This window comes from Pongo pygmaeus, chromosome 16 (assembly GCF_028885625.2).
Source record: "Pongo pygmaeus isolate AG05252 chromosome 16, NHGRI_mPonPyg2-v2.0_pri, whole genome shotgun sequence".
In the NCBI taxonomy this organism is placed as follows: Eukaryota; Metazoa; Chordata; class Mammalia; order Primates; family Hominidae; genus Pongo; species Pongo pygmaeus.
The window spans coordinates 39658938-39680876 of NC_072389.2; the positions used below are offsets into that span (position 1 = coordinate 39658938).

The 21939-nt window shown below is 47.6% G+C and overlaps 1 protein-coding gene across 1 annotated transcript; it reads right to left on the reverse strand.

Moving 5' to 3' along the window:
- Positions 1 to 293: 293 nt before the first annotated feature.
- On the reverse strand, positions 294 to 21507 carry LOC129013814 (amyloid-beta A4 precursor protein-binding family A member 2-like). The gene is made up of 4 exons (XM_054450529.2): positions 19427 to 21507; positions 17795 to 18819; positions 3174 to 3312; positions 294 to 332 (listed from the first exon to the last, which is right to left on the reverse strand). Exons 2-3 carry the CDS (start codon positions 18731 to 18733, stop codon positions 3178 to 3180), a joined length of 1074 nt encoding a protein of 357 aa, XP_054306504.1. The 5' UTR covers positions 18734 to 18819; positions 19427 to 21507; the 3' UTR covers positions 294 to 332; positions 3174 to 3177.
- Between the last annotated feature and the right edge of the window lie 432 nt (positions 21508 to 21939).

A 21939-nucleotide genomic window follows, 5' to 3' on the forward strand; every position in this document is an offset into this window, starting at 1 on the left:
TCATTTTCTTGGAATGAACACTTCGGTTATTTTCTGTTTGGGGCTATGATAAATGATGCTGCTCTGAACATTCCGGTATCTCCTGGTGCCTATGTACTCATTTCTTGTGGAGTATATATCCACAAGATTCCTGAACCATAGTGTATGAGTATCTTCCACTTTACCAAACTGTTTTCCAAAACACTTGTACAAATATACACCCCCATTAGAAAGACAGAGAGTCCCGTAAACAATTTTCTTACCTTAAAAGATAAGTTAAGCAAAATATCTCCATGCCTTCTTTTTCTTTTAAGATCTGAAGATCACTGTGCAAAGGACTATCAGGGTCAACTCTAAGAATCACAAAACAAAAAAGAGTTCAAACAAAAAGATAATTTTTTTTTTCAACTAACTCAAAAATGAACCAATCTGAAAGCTAAAATAGAGCACCTACGGTAAGTTCAAGAAAGAGAAGATCTGAAGCTGCTCTATATCCTCAGGAAAAATAGAGGTCACTATGGCTTCCAGCTCCTTTAGAATGAATGTCCAAGAGAGATCATAATAGCCTAAATCTAATCTAATAAGGGGGTTCAGAGTTTGCAGTCATTCTAAAGGAAAACAGTCACATGTATATATAATTTTCTCAAGAATTCAAAAGAAGTTTAATACGCTTTCCTAAACTTGTATTATTAGTCAAGTGGTTCAAGGAGAACAATCTGCCATGGACGGAACTATGAAAAGTTAAATCACTAAAAAATCGGTATTTTTCCACAATTGTCCTATATATAGATTTCTAATATGACTCCCACCCCCCACTCCCCCTTTTTTGTTTTTTGTTTAAGAGACAGGGTGTCTCGCTCTCTCACCCAGGGTGGAATATAATGGTGCAATCACAGCTCATGTGCAGCCTTGACCTCTCCAAGCTCAAAAGATCTTCCTGCCTCAGCCTCCCACCATCTATAGTAGCTCATACTACAGGTGTACTACACCGACATATTTTAAAAGTAATAACATAACTACAGCTACAATAAGTGTTAATTCTATTGCTTTCAAAACTGGGGGAAAAGTCATAAAAATCAACTTGGCAATCATTCTCTGTATAATGAAATATATTACTCTCATTTACTTTCCAACCAATATTATTCAAGCTTGAGCTTTTTCCTAGAAGATAAAAATCATGCAAGAGTTCACTCTATCAAGAAAATGACAAAAAAATTTCGATGGACCTATAAAAACATTTTCAACACTCAACATTTCAAGAAGTAAAAAAAAAAAAAAAAGTCCAATTAAATGAAGCATTATGAAGTTTCAACAGAATATAAAACTAGACACAAGTCTGGTTCATTTCCTATTTCTTATCATCTGAAAAACTCTAGCCAACATGTTCAGACCACCATAGACTCCATGATAGCACAGAATTCAGTATGAGTCTATTCCAAACCTCAGCAATTTTTGAAAATACTAGAAGACACTCAAGGTGACACATTACTAACTAAAAGAGACTTCCATTCATAAGACTACAAGCAAGAATATTACGCAGATGGTCTAGTTCACACACTGACACACTGAGAAACACGTGTACCTACATGCAACTGGTTTCAGTTTTTAGTGTGGGGACTTCTCTAAAGATGAAAACACATCGATATCTTATCCTAACACTAAGTAGAAATGGAACTACTTTTTAGTCATGTGAAACTAAAGGTTTTAAAGACTGCACTATACTTTGAAAAAGAAAAAAATCAAGTTTACGAAGATCTTACTTCCTAGATATGTAACCATGACCTCATTTCCTATCCATAAAATATGAGAAGTTTCTCCTATCTCTAAAATATGAAGAGCACCTATTTCACACAGCGGCTATGAAGACTAAATGAGAGGATATATAAAGTATAAAGTACTTAGCATAGTATTGGTCATGCAAAAGTGTTCAATAATTTATACTTGTTTTGAAGATAACTCAAACTGGAATCGATCACAAGACACGGAAAGTACAGTAACATTACTTCAAATGCTACCAATTCAGTTTTTTAAATAATCAAGATATGAGAAATTGACTAAATTTCTTTCCTCTAGGAAAAATTACTAATTAAATTAATATATAACTAAGACTGAAGGAGGGAGAGTAATCTATCTGGTTTCAACACTTGGCATCTACTTGCCTAACAATTCATTCCCTGTTTTGGAGAACCTCTGCCCAAGACAAAGTAACTGGTCCTCGGCTTTCGTGGAGTTGGTAAATAGCTCTAATACAAGGCACGAAGTAGTAAGTGTTCAGACAATCATCTGATGTTTCCCTACTCTGTCTGAGCATTTCATGTATATACACACATCATTCTCATTGATGTTTCACAGCAGTCATCCAAAAGGTATGTACTGTCTACCCATATTTGAGAGTTGAGCAAAGTGAAACCAAAAAAGGTGTGTTTGTCACCAAACTCAGTGTTCTTTCACATCCTGCCGCTTCACATAAAAGAGATGTTAAGTCAAAAGAGAAGAATTAGTTTTGATTTGGTCAGAGCAACATGGAACAAAGTCAGCTTCATGAAGGAGAAATAATTTGAGTTGTGTTTTGTAGGAGAGAATGAATGTGAATATACAGATGCCACAGAAGGAAGGTAAGCAGAGAAAACAGCATAAACAGGCTGGAAAGGGGCATATACAGGGATCAACAGGTGGTTCCAGGATGTGAAGAGCAGATGAACAGGGTAAAAAGTGGCTATTCATAGATGAGAAAGATAACCTTGGGCAAGAGAACATATGACCGTGGCTAGGGACGGTGGCTCATGCCTGTAATCCCAGCACTTTGGCAGGCTGAGGTAGGAGGATCGCATGAACTCAGGTGTTCCAGATCAGCATGGTCAACATAGTGAGACCCCATCTCTACTAAAAATCTAAAAAATTAGCCTGTTGTGGTGGTTCATGCCCATAGTCCAAGACACTTGGGAGGCTGAGGCAGGAGGATCGCTGGAGCCTGGGAGATCAAGGCTCCAGTGAACTATGATTGTGCCACCACACTCTAGCCCAGGCGACAGAGCAAGACCCTGTAGCAAAACCAATAAACATGTGACTGAATCTACCACTAAGGCAGGAATGGAGGAGGAGAGCAGCTGAGATTGGCATGTTCATGAATTTCCTGGTATTAACTATAATTACTTAAACAAAAATCCAGGCTCTAGCTATTTATACACACTAACACATTTAAATGGTCTTGCCTTTCAGTCTTCCTAATTTCTCTAATATTGCCAAATTTTCTTTTTCAATTCCTTCATCCTCCAACTTTTTCCCACTAATGGGCTCCGCTTTCATCTCGTAGTGATCTAAGTCTTCTATATCCTGCAAAAAGAAGAAAAATGTTAGCTTATTCAACCTATTTTTCTTCAGCAGTTTCTTATGCGAAAAGTTAAATTATTCTTGACTCAATGGGGGACAAGAAACAGAATATATCTATCCTACGGGGAGAGAGAAAAAGCCCCCACATTCCATTCAAGAGGCTCCCACCTTTTATATCCTAGATTTTATTTAAAAGCTAGACTCTGGGTAAAGCAGATTTAAAAGCTTTACAAAGTCATAACTATTATGAAATAAGCCATCATTTATTTATTTACTTCTTTAATTTTTATTTCGTTTTTTAAAACAGAGTCTCACTCTGTCACCCAGGTGGGCGTATACAGGGGTGATCTCTGCTCACTACAAACTCTGCCTCCCAGGTTCAAGTGATTCTCGTGCCTCAGTCTCCTGAGTAGCTGGGATTTCAGACATACATCACCACGCCCAGCTAATCTGTTTATATTTTTAGTAGAGAGAGGGTTTCACCATGTTGGCCAGGCTGGTCTCAAACTTCTGATCTCAAGTGATCCACCCACCTCCGTCTCCCGAAGTGCTGGGATTACTGGCATGAGCCTCCACGCCCGGCCAAGCCATCTTTTAAATCTCCTCTTAAGAGGAACCTTTGAGACAGTTTAGCAGCGGGTGTCAAGAACCTTAACTGTTCATAGTTTGTTCCAGAAACTCAACTTCTAGAATTGTATTCCAAGAAACTAGTCTAAGATGTAAACACAAATTTAGGCATAAGGATACCTATCTCAACCTTGCAACCAAAAAAACAAACACAAAATCTGCATGTGCAAAAATAGCAAAACAGTTAACTCAATTCCACGAAATATTAACAGGCCACTGAAATACCAACACAGCATAATTTCTCCTGTATCAAAAAACTTTGAAATGAAAAATGGAATACACAAAGGAATAGAAAGAATTTCAATTATGCTGAAATATGCATAGGAAAAGACCAGAAGAACTTATATTGAAATGTTAATTTCAATTAATTTTAGTTGTTATCTCTGGAGACATTTGGTGGTGCTTTTCCCTAATTTCAGTTTATGGTTTTATGTAGTAAGCATCTATTGACGTTAATAACTAAAAAATGAGTTAGAAAAAGAATTTGATTTCAGGTGCTCGGGAGGCGGAAATAGAAGGCTCGTTTGGGCCCAGGAATTTGAGGCTGCAGTAAGCTATGATCATGCCACTGCACTCCAGCCTGGGTGAGAGAGACCCTAACTCAAAAAATAATAATAATTTAAAAAGAATTTGAATAATATCCCCCAGAACAACATCTTTATTCACATCATTCTGCTCCCTCCCTTCCCATACTATCTTGTTCTTACACACATACAAATATAAGCAGATTTTTAAAAATCCTAACTTTTTTCAATTACCTTGTTTTTCTACTTTAAATGCCAAAATCTCTAAAGGAGTAGTTTATATTCATCTCGATTTTTTTTTCCTAGCCGGCTAATTCAGTGATTTCTAGACCTGGTTACTAACTACCTTCACTCAAACTCTGCCCATGACTCCATACTTCATGGAGCTCCCTTCTCCCTGTGTGCACCTTTCAGCCCTGATATTCCATCCTACGCTTGTTTTCCTCACAATGCTTACAAATGCCTTTGGCCTGTATTTCCTCCTATATGTTCAACCTCAGTCATGTTCCCATCCACAAAACTTCTCCACCTAAGTATTAATCAGCACATCACAAACAGAATTCAACATAACTTTCTAAAGCAATATCCTGAGCACACTATTCCCTGCTTAAGGCCTTCCTATCAATAATCACACCAAATAGAAACACACACCTGTCTTGAATTCAAGACTTCTAACCATCTGCCTTTTCTGGCCAATCTTGCTTTCCATGACTTCAACACATCAACTTTCCTTCTCAAAACAAAAGCATCCAATGCACCCCAACACACCATGTCCAAGGTTGCTCTGGGCCTGTTCCCAATTTATTTTAGGAGCCTAGAAATCTGCTTTTCACCTGTCCTAATCTGACATCTCCAAAGTCCAATCTCTTACCTTTCTAGACTTCCCTCAACGTTGTGGTCCCTTGTTTATTATCTTAGAGGGGAAAATGAAAGGGTTCATGATCTTTAGTACAATGGCTGCCTGACCCACGGAAAACGTTTAATGTTTTCATGCAGTTTATTCCACCTCAGTTAAACCGCATAAAAACATTAAAACAAACTCTCATTCTAATTGGACAATTCTAAGTATTTTACTCCCAGACTCATAAAACAAGCCTACAGCCAGGCACGGTGGCGCACGCCTGTAATCCCAGCACTTTGGGAGCCCGAGGTGGTGGATCACTTGAGGCCAGGGGTTCAAGACCAGCCTGGGCAACAGAGCGAGACTCAAAGTCTACAAAAAATTTAAAAAAAGCATTAGCTGGACATGGTGCAACCGCCTGTAGTCCCAGCTACTCAGGAGGATTGCTTGAACCTGGGAGTTCAAGGTTGCAGTGAGCTGTGACCATGCTACTGCACTCCAGCCTGGGTGACAGTGAGACCCTGTCTCAAACAAACAAACAAAAACAAGCCTACGACACTTCTTTAGTTCTGAAGCACTCAAAAGTATATTTTAGATTAATAATTTCCAAACCAAGAAAATGAAAGCCTAAATTAATTATAAGACCCCAAACAGAAAAAATCTTTTTTTTTTCCAGGCAATCATTTATTCAGCCATTATTCATTGAGCTTTGACTGCTACAAGGCACCGTGCATACTACCAGAAGGGGGTTCAAAGATTACTAAGACCAGGTCCTGTCCTCAGAAAAGAGAGCAGATGTGAGGGGAGAGAGATGACAGGAGACCCGGTGAAGGTCTCAGCTCACCCCAATGAGCACTTAATCTTCTGAGCTTCAGTTTCGTCTTTTATCAAATGAAGAGGCTGGACTGGACATGATCTCTGGACACCAGGCCAGCTGGAAAACCAGATGGGCCTAAGCCTTCCCCTTCCTCTCTCGCTCCCAGACTCCTAGAAAGCCAAGAGGCGGGGCGCCGCCTTCTAAGAAGAAAACGAGTCCGCAAAGAGGGATGGTGAGGGCCATGGACCTTCCCTGAAGTTTGCATGTGGCCCCAACACACAGAGCAGCCTGGAGAAGACGAGACTAAGTTCAGAAAATTGAGTGGAAGGTTTGGCCTTCCACGATTAGGAAAGCGGAGCTCAGAATGATTGGGAATTTCCGGGAAATGGGAATGGGAAGCCCCTGGAGTGTGTGCAGAGAAGGGTGACAGACAGAAGGGTGACAGTATCCGGTGGTGCGAAGGAATCTGGCGGGGGTCGGGCTGGAGGGAAGGGGGTGAGGGATGTCATGGCCAGAGCTGAAACGCTGAGGCCTGGGCTCAGGCTCCTCCCACAGGCGGGCCACAGGCCCCATTCCGTCGGCCCTGCCGCCGCCACAAGTTCATTTTCAGAGAGTCGCCCGAGCTTAACGTCGCTTTGCATGTTTTTTCTAAGTTCCATAAGTGGCTTTGGGGTAAACAGGCGCAGCTCACCCTCCTTCCCGCCCGCTCCCCAGCCCCGAGCTCGAGGTTAAACAGGGCCACGGGGTTGGCCAGGAAGGGATCCCAGCAGCCGGGGGTGGGGGGCACGCGGCGAGGTCTAGCGGGGTCTGGGGGATCGCGGCGGGGAGCGGGGGTCTAAGGGGGGCGCCTATCTGCGGAGAAGCCGTCCTCGCGGTCAGAGCTGTGCCGGCTGCCGTCGCTGTCTCTCTCCGGCGAGCTGTGGCCGGGCGAGTCCCGCTCGGGCACCCGCAGGAACCTCTGGCGCCTCCACGGGGGGAGGTGCTCGCGCCTGGGGGTCTCCTCTGCTGCGAGGAGCGAGCCCGGGCGGTCCTTGGCCTCGGCCTCCGGCTGCTCCAGGTCGCGGGTCCCCCGCTGCGGCCGCTGCCCCCCGGGTATCAGGTGCGTCCAGCGGTGAGGGCTGTACGTCCGCCCCGGCCTCTCCGCCTCCTCGCGAGTCCCGAACCTGCAAGGGGCCACCAGCCAGTGGCCAAGGACGAACTTCTCGTTGAAATCCACCATCTCGAAGTCGTGGTCGCTGCCGTCGCCCCCCTCGTCCGTGCCGGGAGCCGCATGGGGTTCTCCGAGGGGCGCGTCTTCCTCCCTGGCCCGAAACAGCAGCTGGGGCTGCAGGAGCTACTGGTGGACGGCGTCGGCCGAGCTCCTTCCCCCGCCCGCTTCTCCGGCCGCCCCGGGCCGAAGGGCAGGTCCGCGCGGGGAGACTCAGCCTCGGGGTCGGGACGCTCGGGGTCCCTGCGGGGAGACTCAGCCTCGGGGTTGGGGCGCCCCGGGTCCCCGGAGTCTCCGCCGCCGCCCTCGGCCAGCGCGGACTGCAGGAGGGAGGCTTTGAGCTGCTCCTCCGCCAGCACCTGTTGCAGCTGATCCAGGTTGAGTCTGCAGCGCTCCAGCTCCTGCTCCGCGTCCCGCACCGACTCCAGCCTCGGGTCCGGCGCCCCCGCCCGGGGGAACTCGCCCCGCCAGCGCTGCTCGAAGGCGCGAGGGTCCCACATGCCCCGAGCTCCGTCCGCGCCGACCCTTCCCCGCGGCCCCGAAGACACTAGAGAAAAAATCAAGTTTCCCCTTCCGCCCTGGCGCCTTTTCCCCTTCTTCTTCCTCTTCTTCTTCTCCTGGTGGGTTTCGCCTCCCTGACGTCAGCGGCTCCTCGCGGCGGGGGCGGGCGCCTGGGGGATGAGAACCCGCCCCAGGCATCCCACAGCCAGCTCGGGCCGCGGAGCTGCCGGGGGAGGGCGGGAGCTACCGGGCCTCGACTCAAGCCTTCCCCGCCGCGCACTGCCGCCCCGCTCCCCTGTCGCCCCGCTCCCTGCACCCGACCGCAGGGGCCCTGGACACCCTCCTGCCGGGCCGGGGAAAGACATGGGGGCTGAAGGCGGCGTGGCTGGTGTCACTGCGGACCCGCGGGGTCGCCTGGCGCGGGGATTGATTGATTGATTGATTGATTTTCCTTTTTTGAGGCCAGGTCTCGCTCTGTCGCCCAGGCTGGAGCACAGTGGCACGATCATGCCTTAAACTAACTTGATGAAGATCACGGAGCAGTTTAATCCAAATCTGGGGGTAACGCTTTGGGGTTTTGTTGGCCCCTGTAAGCTTCTCCCCTCTTCTCCCTGAAGCTTTTCCAGGGAAAAACACTCAAGGATGACAGCGCCAAGCGGCTCTGCTGGAGGCGCCCCGGACCTCAAAGCTGGACTCCCCCGGGGACTGAGTCCAACCGTGGCTGCAGGGGCCGCGGCCTGGCAGAGGGTCCGCGTGGGTGTCTAGGAGGACCCCCCCCCACTCCATCTCCTCTTTGCGGCCTCAGACCCTTCCCCTGGGGAGGACAAGAAACGGGAGCTGGGCCGCGCGCGGTGGCTCACGCCTGTAATCCCAGCACTTTGGGAGGCAGAGGCAGGCGGATCACCTGAGGTGAGGTCGGGAGTTCGAGATGAGCCTGACCAACAGGGAGAAACCCCGTCTCTACTAAAAATACAAGATTAGTTGGGTGTGGTGGCACATGCCTCTAATCCCAGCCACTAGGGAGGCTGAGGCAGGAGAATCGCTTGAACCTAGGAAGCGGAGGTTGCGGTGAGCCGAGATTGCGCCATTGCACTCCAGCCTGGGCAACAAGAGAGAAACTCCATTGCGCCATTGCACTCCAGCCTGGGCAACAAGAGAGAAACTCCGTCTCAAAAAAAAAAGAAAGAAAGAAAGAAAGAAAGGGGAGCTGGAGAGGGGGCCTGGAGACGGGAGTCCCACGTGGCCCTGCCCTCAGCACCTGGCTGAGTAACGCTTTCCAGTTCTTTTCCAGGGTTGTGGATGAGGCCCCACTGCCTGCGAAGAGAGGCCCTGATAAACCACCTCCTGCTTTCTTAAAGAGGGGACACCTTATCAATGATTCACGTTTCCTTCATTTTAAGCATGAAGAAATTGATCCAAGGGCCGGGCGCGGTGGCTCACGCCTGTATTCCCAGCACTTTGGGAGGCCAAGGCGGGTGGATCACCTGAGGTCAGGAGTTCGAGACCAGCCTGGCCAACATGGGGAAACCCTGTCTCTACAAAAATACAAAAATTAGCCGGGCGTGGTGGTGGATGCCTGTAATCCCAGCTACTAGGGAGGCTGAGGCAACAGAATTGCTTGAACCTGGGAGGCGGAGGTTGCAGTGAGCCAAGATCACACCATTGCACTGCAACCTGGGCGACAAGAGTGAGACTCTGTCTCAAAAAAAAAAAAAAAGAAAGAAAGAAAAAAAGAAAAAAAAAATTGATCTAAGAGGCTGACTTGGCAGCTGGAAATTCTTCCTCCCCACAGCGCCTTTTGGGGACTGGAGCTAAACTCAGCCACCTTCTCCGTAGCCCCTGCCACCCACCCAGCTCTCACCTGAACCACGGGCACAGGCCGTCCTGCTCCCACTTTTCCAGCCCCTTAATTCATCCCTCAAGGCCACAAGGAAGCAAGGAAGACGTTTCTTAACCACAAATGTGCCATGTGTTTGCACCAAGCCCTGTCTGGCTCCCGTCACCTACAGGGTGGAGTCCAGACTCTGTGGCATGACACAGGAAGTCCTCCCACATCTGGTCTCTGCCCACCTCTCTGCCTTCTTCCTATAATTTACCCTTGCCAGCTCAAAGCTGGCCCCAAAGACCTCACACCCTTTTCCTTGGAACTTCTCATCTCTCCCTACACGCTTGCAAAAGTCCCCGCAGAAAAAATCTTGTAAAACAATCAAGACCATAACATTCGCATACCTTCTATTTGGTCAATGCAGAGACACAGATCTTTGTTCCGAAATTTGCATTTAAATGCAAAGCTTCAGAGCCTGAAAACATCTAAAATTATACCCAGGACTGACAACTGGCCTAGGCTCAATGTCTTTGGAATCTGCTCTACTAAATTTGCTACCATTTGAATGTGCTCCCTCCAAAATTCAGGTGTTTCTAATGTGAATATGATGCAAAAAGTGAAAACTTATACACCTTTACAGAAGCCTAGAAGTACAGATGAAGCAATCCTTTTTTTTTTTTTTTTAAGAATCTACAGTTACTAAAACTAACTGAAAAAGTGGGAAATCTGGAGACCAACACATAGAAGAAGAAAAACTGCAGTCAAAGACTCACTCTCCAAATTGGACATTTATTTAAACCAGGGTTTCTCAGCCTCAGCGATGTGTATATACTGGGCCAGACAATTTGTGCAGGGTTCTCCTGTGTGTTGTAGGACGTTTAGTAACATCCCCTCTACCCAAGAAATGCCAATAGCACCTCCCATCATGACCAGTTGTGACAACCAAAAATGTCTCCAGATTATTTCCAAACATCTCATGGGAGGCAAAAATCTCCTTCAGTTGAAAATTACTGTGTAAACTAGAGCTACATCCTAGATCTTAGAAAAAGATGTAAGCTTCCCAAGTCAGCCCTGCATACCATTGGTACGGAAATAAGAGCCTAGAAGGAAACAAACAAAACTATAATCTTATTTAATATAAAAGTAAAAATGCAAAAATAAAATACTACCATATCCATTCTAACAGTGTTTATTATAGGAATACAAGGATGATTCAAAATTAGGAAAATTTCATCAGGTAATTCACAAATTATATTTCTACATAGAACTGAAGGCACAATCATGAAAAACAAAGCAGCTCTATATGCATTAAGTCCATGATCTATTCAGTGACAAACACAGGTTGCAGATGTCTTACAGAAGGAAAACTGAACACTGAACACGTATTTCTCCCATCTGCTCTTTGTCCTGAGGCTCCATGGGAATTACAGTGAAGAATAAACATTGTATAAACACACACAATTACAAAAAAAAAGGAATGGGGTTACCAACAGAAGAGAATTCACCTCCAATAGACAATGACAGTAAATGGGAAATGGTTAATTAATGAAGCAAAGCAAACAAAGGTGGAGGTTAGGGGGATACCGATGACAAGGAGGCTAATTTGTCCCACAGTACCCTGGAGAGGCACTAGACTCAGACACCAGGTACCCCGGAGAGTGGGACTGATAGGCAAGACTGAAAACAGATTAACCAAAAGCCTACATACAGAACTCATTTTCCAGGCCCTGAAACACATTGTTCTCCCACATCTCCTTAAGCAGAACCCCAGCAAACACGTATCTACCTCAGGCAAGAGAACATAGATTTCACCTCCAGAGGAATGGAGTAGTTCCTGCCCTCATTTATGACTGCACAAAGAGATACGATAGAGGGGTGGGGACAGCAATTGGGAATCAGCATAAATTCCCCCTAAAAACCCTTTCCCCTAAAAGCTATCAGTTGTCTTGGCCACAAAGAACTCCCAATATTTTTTTTTTTTTTTGAGACAATGTCTCACTCTTTAGCCCAGGCTGGAATGCAGTGGCATGATCACAGCTCACTGCAGCCTCAACCTCCTGGGCTCAAGCAATCCTCCCACCTCAGCCTCCTGAGTAGCTGGGACTACAGGCGGGCACCACCACATCCGGCTAATTTTTTATTTTTTGTAGAGATGGGGGTCTCACTATGTTGCCCAGGCTAGTCTTGAGCTCCTGGGCTCAAGTGATCCTCCCACCTCGGCCTCCCTAAGCGCTGAGATTATAGAGGTGAGCTACCACACCCAGCCTCCCAATCAGTCTTTTAGTCCTTCTCTCAAATATGAATGAACAAAAGGGGGAATTTTAAAAAAGATGACAAATGATGAGCAACATAGAATACATATTTGGGGAAAGGCTTTTGAAAGAAAAATAAGACCAAAATAAACTAAGAAAAAAATTATTAAAGAAAAAAGACATGCTAGGGAGAGGACAAAAGAGTATCAAAATAGCTCCTTAAAGACACTTGTGAATATATTACATCTATAAAACAAAAAATAGAATATGAATAAGGAATAATCAGAGAAGAAAAAGTTCTCAGAACTCAGGCTTCATCTTTGGAGTTGGTCCCCAATGAGCCACAACTCCTGTCATTCATGTCCTCGGAAGGGCCCATTCCACAGTGAATCTAGGTTGGCTCCGAGACTTACTTTAACCTATAGAATGCGGTAGAAATGAAACTGCACCTGTTCTAGGTCTAAGCTTTAAGAACACTTGATAGCTTGCACTTTTGTGCTTCTGGAAGCCAAAAAGAAGAACTGACTATCCTCTTGGAGAAAGAGAAGCTACATGAAGAGGCCCAAGAGTATGAGATGCTATGTAGAAAGGCCACCTGAAGAAACACCAAGGCAGCAGACCTGTGGGTGAAGAAGCCGTCTCAGACATTCCACTGCAGCTGAGCATCCAGACAACCAGTCCCTGACACTGTCTAACCATGCGGTGAGAGCTGTCGAATGAGACCAGCAGAAAAACTGTCCAGCTAGCCCGTTAACCCATACAATAGTAAGAGATAGACAAATTTGTGGTTTTATGCCATTAAGTTTTGTGATAATTGGTTAAGCAACAATAAATAACCAAAACAAAACTTAAAGTTATGACTAGCCAAATAAAATTTCCCAAAAGCTTGTACACACATGGTCACAGCAGCAGAATTCACATTAATCAAAAGGTAGAAACAACTCAAATGTCCCTCAGTGGATGAATGGATAAATAAAACTTAATATAGCCCTTCAGCTGCAGTGAGCCGAGATCACGCCACTGCACTCCCGCCTGGGCGACAAGAGTGAAACTCCGTCTCAAAAAATAAAAATATAGCCATTCAGTGAAATATCATTCAGCCACAAAAATGAACGAAGTACTGACACATGCTACAACAGGGATGAACCCTGAAAACATTATGCTGGTGAAATAAGCCAGACACTAAAGGGTACATATTGTCTGATCCCGTCTTTATGGAATATCCGGAATAGGCAAATCCAAAGTGAGGGAAAACAGATTTTTCATTGTGGGGGCTAGGGGGAGAGGGAAGAATGGGGAGTGACTGCTTAATAAGTACAGGGTCTCCTCTGGGGGCAGTGAAAACATTCTGGAACTAAATATCAGAGGTAGCTGCACAACATTGTACTAAATGCCACTGAATTGTACACTTCAAAATGGTAAACTTTATGTTACAAGTGTATTACTACAATTTAAAAATAATGGGAGAAGCAAGAGTAAGGAGAGCCCTCTAAGGGTCTCAAACATACTGCCCTGTGACAGCCCCTTCACCTAAGCTCTACAGAGGTCACCTGCCAGCTTGTACTGAGCTAACCCTCCAGTGACTGACACCCAGGCAAAGTGGGAGATGACCCAGGAAGGGGCTGGGTCAACCACGCAGCAGAGGCAGCTGCCCATCAACCACTGACACCCCCTTCTCCTGGTCACCCGCCTCACATACCAGGTGCCACTCTGGGTCCATCTGTGGGGAAGGTGGGAGCTCCGCCGCTTACAGCCCCCAATGCCACAGAACTAGGGAGAATTCCATTTGGTTTCTGTTCAATTCTCAAATGAGAAAATCTTCACCAACCCTTTCTAATACCATTGCTTAGGGGCCAGCATGGCTGCTTCTTCATGCTTGCTGCAAACACCTGCAATTTTTCCATCCTGCTAACTTAAAAGCAAGAAGCCCTGTGTGCATAGTTTAATGACAGCAACCTACTGGGGATAAAAATCATTCACGTGGCTCTATCGGAGGCTCAAGCCTGCAGTTCTCTCAGGAGGCTTGACCTGTGACCTCTCCTGCATTCACCCAGTGGCCTCCACACTCGGCCTCCAGCCCTGCACACATTCTGAGAAAACTAGCTTGACATTTGAAACATGAATGTAACGATGGTGCCCAAGCCAAAAGGAAATTAAATGACCAGTAGTAAGTCAGCAGTAGACTTCAGTTTCCAGAGGGCATTTTCTACAATATTTAACTTCCACTCATTTACACAGGCCAGATCTCTGTTCTCCTAATATGGGGAGTCCACAGTTCCAGTCAATAAGATTAGTCCTAATAAGAAAAAAACTGAGTTTAGTCTCAACGGAACTGTCTAAGGCTACAGACATTAAAACAAAGTCCTACAACTCATAATTTGAAAAACAAGTTTCACCAGATGATCTATAAAGAAGGTACCAATGATCCAGTTAACTTCACTAAACCTACCTGTCTACTTTTAGGAATATACACAGTAGAATATCTGGGATATTTAAACTTGTGGAAAAGGTGACAGGATAGCAGAAATAGCTGTTATTTGACGGCGGATTTAACGATATATGTTTATTTTAATGACACTCACAAGGCATGACCACAATCACTTTACTATAAGCCACAGCCTGTGGGATCTATGTTCCTTCCACTCCTGCCAAGAGGGGCTCATGACCCATACAAGACCTAGGAGAGAAGGGGAGGCTCCCCACTCCCACTCAGGATGTGGTTGTATTATTTACTCATGGCTTATTTTGGTCGTGAATGTCCTCCTGACACCTCCCAGGGCTATGCCGACCCACCGCCCCACGACCACACACGCCAGGTCCACAGGCCTGAATGGGTGTAATCACAGCTCATCCCTACTGTGGCTACATCTAAATAGTTTTGATTTGGCCCAAAATGGTTTTGCTTGTTTGTGGGTGATACAGTTTGGATATCTGTCCCCACCTCAATCTCATATTGAAATGCAATCCCCAATGCTGGTGGTGGGGCCTGGTGGGAGGTAGGTGTCTGGATCATGGGGCACATCTCTCATGAATGACTTGGGCCATCCTCTTGGTGATAGGTGAACTCTTGCTCTGAGTTCACAAGAGATCTGGTTGTTTAAAAGTGTGTAGCACGCCCCCTGCACAGCCCCCTGATCAATCTCTCTCTCTCTCTCCCATTCTCACCACGTGAAGTGCTAGAACAGCCTAATACAGTGTGATTCTGGCTACATGGGTTCAGCCTGGCTCAGCTTAGCTTTAGAGGGTCCAAAATGGCTCGAGCCCGTTCGTCATCCAAAAACCTTTTATTTCTTATTTCTTTTATTGTGGTAAGCATACATAATGTAAAATTTACCATCTTAACCATTTTTAGGTGTAGAGTTCAGTGGCATTAAGTGCATTCACACTGTTGTGCCATCTTCACCACCATGCATCTCCAGAACTTTTCCATCTTCACAACTGCACCCATTAAACACCAGCTCCCCACTCCCTGCTCTCTCCAGCCCCGGCCACCCCCATTCTACTTCCCGTCTCTGTGACTCTACTGTGGGTGCCTCAGAGAAGTGGAATCACACAGGACTTGTCCTTTTGTGACTGGCTCTAGCAGGATGTCCTCAAGGTTCATCCATATTGTAGCCTGTGTCAGAACTTCCTTCCCTTTTCAGGGTGAATGAAATTCTATTGCATGTGAAATCCTTTTCTTTTGTACGGTGTTCACTATGCCGGCGGCTCAGAAGAGCAAGAGGAGCCCTGACCCGCCACTGCTTTGTCTGTGGAGTGGGTTTTGAGGGCTGGGGAATGGCTGGATGACCCCCCTCTCTTGAAGATGAACACAAATATTTCTAAAAGTGGCTAACATGCTACTGTTCACATACTTGGGACCCAATGAATGAATCAAGAGGGGGCAGACAGGCTCCAGAGGCAGAATCAGAGGCCACCTGCAAGCACATGAGCCGAAGGACAGAGGCTGATGAGACAAGAGGGTAAATGAGTGATGCCGCCACACACAGCAACAGCCTCCACCCTGACATCGCACCCAAGCAGCTCTTGGGGAGCAACGTCTCCCCACCTTAAGTCCAGCTCAGGCTCCCTGACCTGCACAGCTTGGCTGCACTCAGAGCAGACCTGGAGGGCCACCCTTGGGGCAGACCCAGAAGTGAGTCAGCACCCAGTGTTTCTTAAAAGGCTCAGTGTCTCTTCAAGGCTGAGTGCAGTGGCTAACACCTCTAACCCCAGCACTTTGGGAGGCTGAGATGGGCGGATCACCTGAGGTCAGGAGTTCTAGACCAGCCTGGCCAACATGGTGAGACCCTGTCTCTAAAAAAAATACAAAATTTAGCCGGGCATGATTGCGGGTGCCTGTAATCCCAGCTACTCGGGAGGTTGAGACAGGAGAACCGCTTGAGCCCGGGAGGCAGAGACTGCAGTGAGCTGAGATCACACCATTGCACTCCAGCCTGGGCAACAGAGCAAGACTCCAACTAAAAAAAAAAAGGACCAGGACCAGACAGAGGCCTGGACCATAGGCAGCTGTTGACACTGCAGGAGCGGAACAGCTTCTATGAGCCTAGCCCAAACATGCTTCAGCTCCAACAGTTTGGGCCTTGGCTTGGTCTCAGCTGGAGAGAGATCGACTTCTCTTCTGTGAAGGCTGACTGGGGAGCTGGGGGCAGATGTGGGTGCGGCAGGTCCTGGAGGCCTCTATCAGCCCAGGGGGCTCGATTTCATTCCACATCTCCTTTCTGCACATGTCTGAGTTGTGCGTAGTTTTCCTGAGCTGCTCATGGTATTATCTGACATAGGATTAGGAGTTATTCTTGGTCAGCCCCCTATTACCATAGACCCTTGGGGTAAAATTCCCACGCCTGCCATCACCATGGGACCTCCTATGCATCCCACAGCCCCCTGTAAACACGGAATTCCTGTGAATGACAGGAACACCCCCAAAATGAAGTCAACTGACACTTAATGTGCTTTAGAGAGAAGACAAGACATTAAAATACAAGTGCTGAAAATCCAGGAGTCAGTATGATTTCCATTCCAAACCCAAGCTCTCAGTACACACACAAACACACACACACTCAAATTCATGAATTCTTCTCAGGAAAAAATAGTAGTTAAGGCTTAAAAAATATGAAAGCAGTCCACATAATTGGCCAAATAGAAGTTCCTTCACCCAAGTCCAATAATCACACCTTCTTTCCATACCCACAGTGAGGCTTTTTTTTTGGAAGGCGGCCTTTCAAATGTGTTTATTAGAATGCACGCTGACTTTGCTATAATTAAAATACAGTTATGCTGAAATCCACTGCCCTCATTAGCATGCGTTTCTTCCCCGAGGTTTTGTCAAACCTTCAAAAAATCCTTTTCCAAATAGGTATTCACAGCTGACTGCCCATCAGGTCAAGGCCCCCGGGCTTTCAGAGACCCGTCCATTGTGAAATGCACTCTGGCCCCGACCCCAGCCACCAGGCCACCCAACACTGGCTGCAGCAGTGTGTGAGCACCAGCACCCCCACGTCTTTGCCACTGCCCTGCTGGTCTGAGTACACCCCTGAGGACTGAGGGGCTCTCCCACACATACTGCCCCACCATGAGCAGACCCAGGGCAGTGGGCAAGAAATTGAACCCCTCCTTCTAGGGTGGGAGGAGGGGTGTCTTCTGCGAGACACGAGTCGCCACTCAGCCCTCAACCGGCTTTACTCCTGAGTCTGAGCGGTGAGCTTAAGAGTGGCCGGAACATCCACACAACATATCTCCCAACTGGACCAATGAAGAGCTCAGCCACCATTAGAACTGTGAGGCACCCAGCACCCCCTACTGCCTCACTTCAGCATCTGCGAGGCCTGTACCCTGAGGTCCCTTGCTCTAGGGCCCCTCTGCTCCCTTCCCCGGGACAGCCAGAGTCCTACCTGCTCGTGGGGCCACTTCAGCCTCTCTTCTGGGGTCCTGGTCTTGGGCTTGAAGCCTCTCTGGGGGTCTCCGGGGTGCTTGGCCTCGGGAAGGAGGTTCAGCGACTTGGGCCTCGCCTCATGCCTGCAGCTGGCCTTGACGGGTGGGCAGGCCTCTGCAGAGCCTGCAGGCCCTGGCTCAGGCCCATGCTCGGGGCTGGCCTCACTGGTGCTGGTGATGCTGGTCATACTCAGGCTTATCTTGATCTCTGCCACGATCTGGTCGATGTCCTCCTCCTGGTCCTCCAGGTCCCCGTCCCCGCACCTCAGGGGGTAGGCAGAAGCGCTGGTGTTCCCGTTAGCCTCCGCAGGGTAGTAGTCCTGGTAGCCCTCTTTGCTGGGACAGCAGTGACCGTCTTCTTCCTGGTCGTGGGCCTCCAGGACAGAGGGCTCATCCTCTGTGATGGGCAGTTGGCCATCAGGGTAGTCCTGGCTGCCTTTAGCCCCATGACCATGGGGGTGCAGGCCCGCCCAGGCCGTCCACTCCACTGCATCCCGGCACCCGTCAGTGTCCACTGGGTGTGCGCCGTGAGCCAGGTACACCTCCCTGTTGCAGTCCATGCCCTCCAGGTAGCTGTCGTCCTCAGGGCAGTAGCGGATGTAGTAGGGGATGCCCTCCTCCTCCTCAGGGAGGCCCTCATCATAGTCCTCCTCCTCAGAGGTGTTGTTCACGTAGTCGGAACTGGAGTCCCCAGCGGGGCTGTGGTTGTGGCACTCCTGCTCCTTGGGCATGGGGCTCCCTGGCCACAGGGCGACCAGCTCCAGGCCCTCGGGCACATAGCCCTCCAAGGGCAGCTCCACGTCCTCGCTCTCAGGCTCCTGATGGTGAGGGACAGGACCCGGCCTTGCCCTGTGTTCCAACATGCTGCTCCCCGCGCTCTCACGCTTCTGGTGGGCCATGGTAGACGCTTCCGGTGGGCCATGGTAGACTCTTCTGGTGGGGCATGGCGGGCGCTCACGCAGCCATCATTCCCCAGAGGCAGCCACTGTGGGGAGGAACATTGGCAAGGACAGAGTCAGAACCCCACAAAGCCTGGCCATGTGTGGGGCCACTCCACCGCCACAGCACCTCCAACCACATTCTCCCACAGCAATGTGAAAAATGATAGCTCAAGATTTTCATTGCTGCAATCTTTTAAAAAACTGGAAACAACCTAAGTACCCATAAATAAGAGAATGTTTAAAAAAATGACGGCAGAGTTCACGTGCTGGAAGAGTTGACGGCGTTTTTAAAGAGGCAGGGCAACACGCACTACAGTGAGGGATCTTACAGGCCTATTTTTGAGGGAAAATGGCAAGTGAGCTACAGCGAGTGCCCGTGTATAGATCCCAGTTACAGGTCCGTCAAGATGTCTAGAGAATACACATACTGCCCAGCCCACACACACACGCAAAGGCACACAGAAAGGGGAAACCCCCCCAAAGGCTTGTCAGCCACGTCCTCTGGGGAGGGGAGGGGGGAGAGAGGTGGGAGGGGAGAGAGAGGTGGGAGCAGAGGGGGCCTGGACATTTTACTTTATTAAAGATGTATGTACTGGTTGAGTGTTTCACCAAAACGCATTTAATATTAACCAGCATTATAATCAAACCCACCTGTGCACCTTTGAGGGTCTCCTCTTCTAGCTGGGGAGATGTCAGCACTGAGACAAAACCACCTGTGGGGAAAGGCAGACAGCGAGGGGAGGAAGCAGGACTTTCCGCGTGGGCTGCTGCTCTGGGCATCAGGAGAGGTGGCAAACAAGCTGGTCTCCTCCAGGAAGGCAGCCACTGGAGCAGAGGAGCTAGCCTCCCACAAGATCAGGACATGAACACGCCCCAGGGCACAGCCAGAGACACCTGAAACACAGGAGGCAGTGCTGACCCAAGGGAGGGCAGGACCAGGAGATGTGCCGGCCAGGACAGCCAGGGGTGCACAGGCGGGCAGTATCAATTTGGGGAAAACTAAATCATTCAGTTTCATTCAATGAGTAGTTTGCATGCAAATGTGTGCGGCGGGGGTGTGTGGTGTGTATGTGGTAAATGTGTAGTATGGTGTGGGTGTGTGGTGTTTGTGTGTGTATGGTGGCAGGGCGTCCTGGAGGGTGTGGTGTGTGGAGTGTACTGTGTATGGTGTGTGGTATGTGGTGTGGTGTGACGTGAATGTGATACGTGCATGTGGCGGGTGTGGAGTGTGATGTGTGGTGTGTGTGGAGTGTAATGTAGTGTGGAAGGGTTGAGTGTATACGTGTGTTTTGTGTGCATGGTGTAGTGTTTGTGGTGTGTGGTATGTATGCAGTGTGTGTAATGTGTGTGGTTGGTGTGTGGTGTGTATGGGGTATGTGTGTGGTGTGTATGAGGTGGGCATAGTATGTGTGTGGTGCACGTACGTATGCACACACATGCACACGTGCACTGCAGGTGACAGGCAGATCGGCAGCCTGGGACATGCAGCGGTGATCAGCTCAGCCAAGGCAGGGCTCAGGGCGGGAGTGGCCAGGCCCCCGGCAGCTCAGGACCCTAGATGAGAGTCCAGGAGGAAAGAACAAGCTGTGTCCCCATCTCCACCCAAGTTCATCACTAACATGAACCTATAATCTGCACTGAAACTGTTCCACTTCTGATTAGAATCAGAAACACTTCCAGACGGGCTCAGCACAGCCAAGTGGGGACTGTCCTACAACGACACGGTGTAGGAGTGGGCAAAGGAATCATGGCAGCAGCTACCTTTTGTTTTTTAAAATGTGAAACATTTCTGAATGGCTTAAGCAACATCTATTTAATTTAAAAGCTCTACTGAGATGAAGAAAGAAAAAGAATACATGCTCAGCTCCAGGGACACGTAAAGGGACAGAGACTGGGGGACAGAAGGAAGTGCATTAATTCCTTCCACGACCCCTGAAGAGCAGCGGTGGGTCTGAGCATGCTATCTCCATGAAGCAGGCCAGCAGGCAAGCCAGCTGCCACCTCGTCCTGTGCAAAGGACAGGCACCATCCCCAAAAGTAGGCAAATGACTATCTTATTTGTTCAGGGGAAGCAAAATGGTCCAGGGATGGTAGCCGTGTTTTCTTCCCAATAAGACCTAACTGCTGTCATCTTTCTCTGGGACCCAGACTCTCTGAATAGAGTGAAAGGCGGCCAGCAGAACCCAAACTGTTCTGCCACGGGCTCCTCCCCACAGAGCACAGCTCAGTGCAACAGAGTCCCCAAATCCAAGATGCAGAATCCACAAAGAGAAAACCTTCTGCTCTAGAAGGTACTTACAGGAAGTCAAAATTAAAAACACATCTTCTTATGGTTCTTTTTTTCTAACATAATCAATTACTTCTTACTGCAAAACCTAGAAGATGTTTACCATTTATAACCAGAAATAATTTCTCATAAAACAACCATAAAATGTAAATTATTCAGTGACCCATCTCTCTGGAAAAGAATAACACCGTATGAAATTGAGGTACTGCCCAAAAATCAAGATGATGGGCCCTGAAACTCTAAATACTTGAATTTTTAAGTAACTTCATATCAAGCCCATTTAATAGAAACTATGTCAAGCAGGCACACTATTAGAACTGATACGAAAATAAAATTTCAAACTGACACAGCTGTATCAAAAAAAAAAAAAAAAGAAAAGAGAAAAATCGCTTCATTGCCTTTTAGGATTTCCAAAGATGATGTTAAACCCAGCCATGGTTCTCATCTCCAGGAAAGCAATTGCTGTGGTACAAAAGGACAAGGGTTAAAAGAGAACAGTGGGAGCTCTCTTTCCCAACTAACTCACACGGTGTGACGCAGAGGCTTTCAGCACAGGCCAGGGTGCCCGGGACTGAAAACTCCTTCACCAACCCCTCCACAGGTGGGAAATACTCGGATCTTCATTCCTGTGACACAAAACCTTGAAGGTTGCTGAAAAATGCTAGTCCCATCTGACTGGGGCAGCATTTTCATTTATTGCACACCATTGAGCTTTTTTTTGTTTTTGTGGTTTTATTTATTTATTTATTTTGAGATGGAGTCTCGCTCTGTCGGCCAGCCTGGAGTGCAGTGGCGCAATCTTTGCTCACTGCAACCTCTGCCTCCCAGGTTCAAGTAATTCTCCTGCCTCAGCCTCCCGAGTAGCTGGGATTACAGG

Bases quoted from the DNA above. Each gene is read 5' to 3' on its own strand.
- LOC129013814 (XM_054450529.2), bottom strand. From the start codon at position 18,733: ATGGCCCACCAGAAGCGTGAGAGCGCGGGGAGCAGCATGTTGGAACAC. The intron at 3,313-17,794 runs GTAGGACTCTGG...TTCTTTTTGCAG, and splicing joins TGAAGTGGCCCCACGAGCAG to GATATAGAAGACTTAGATCA.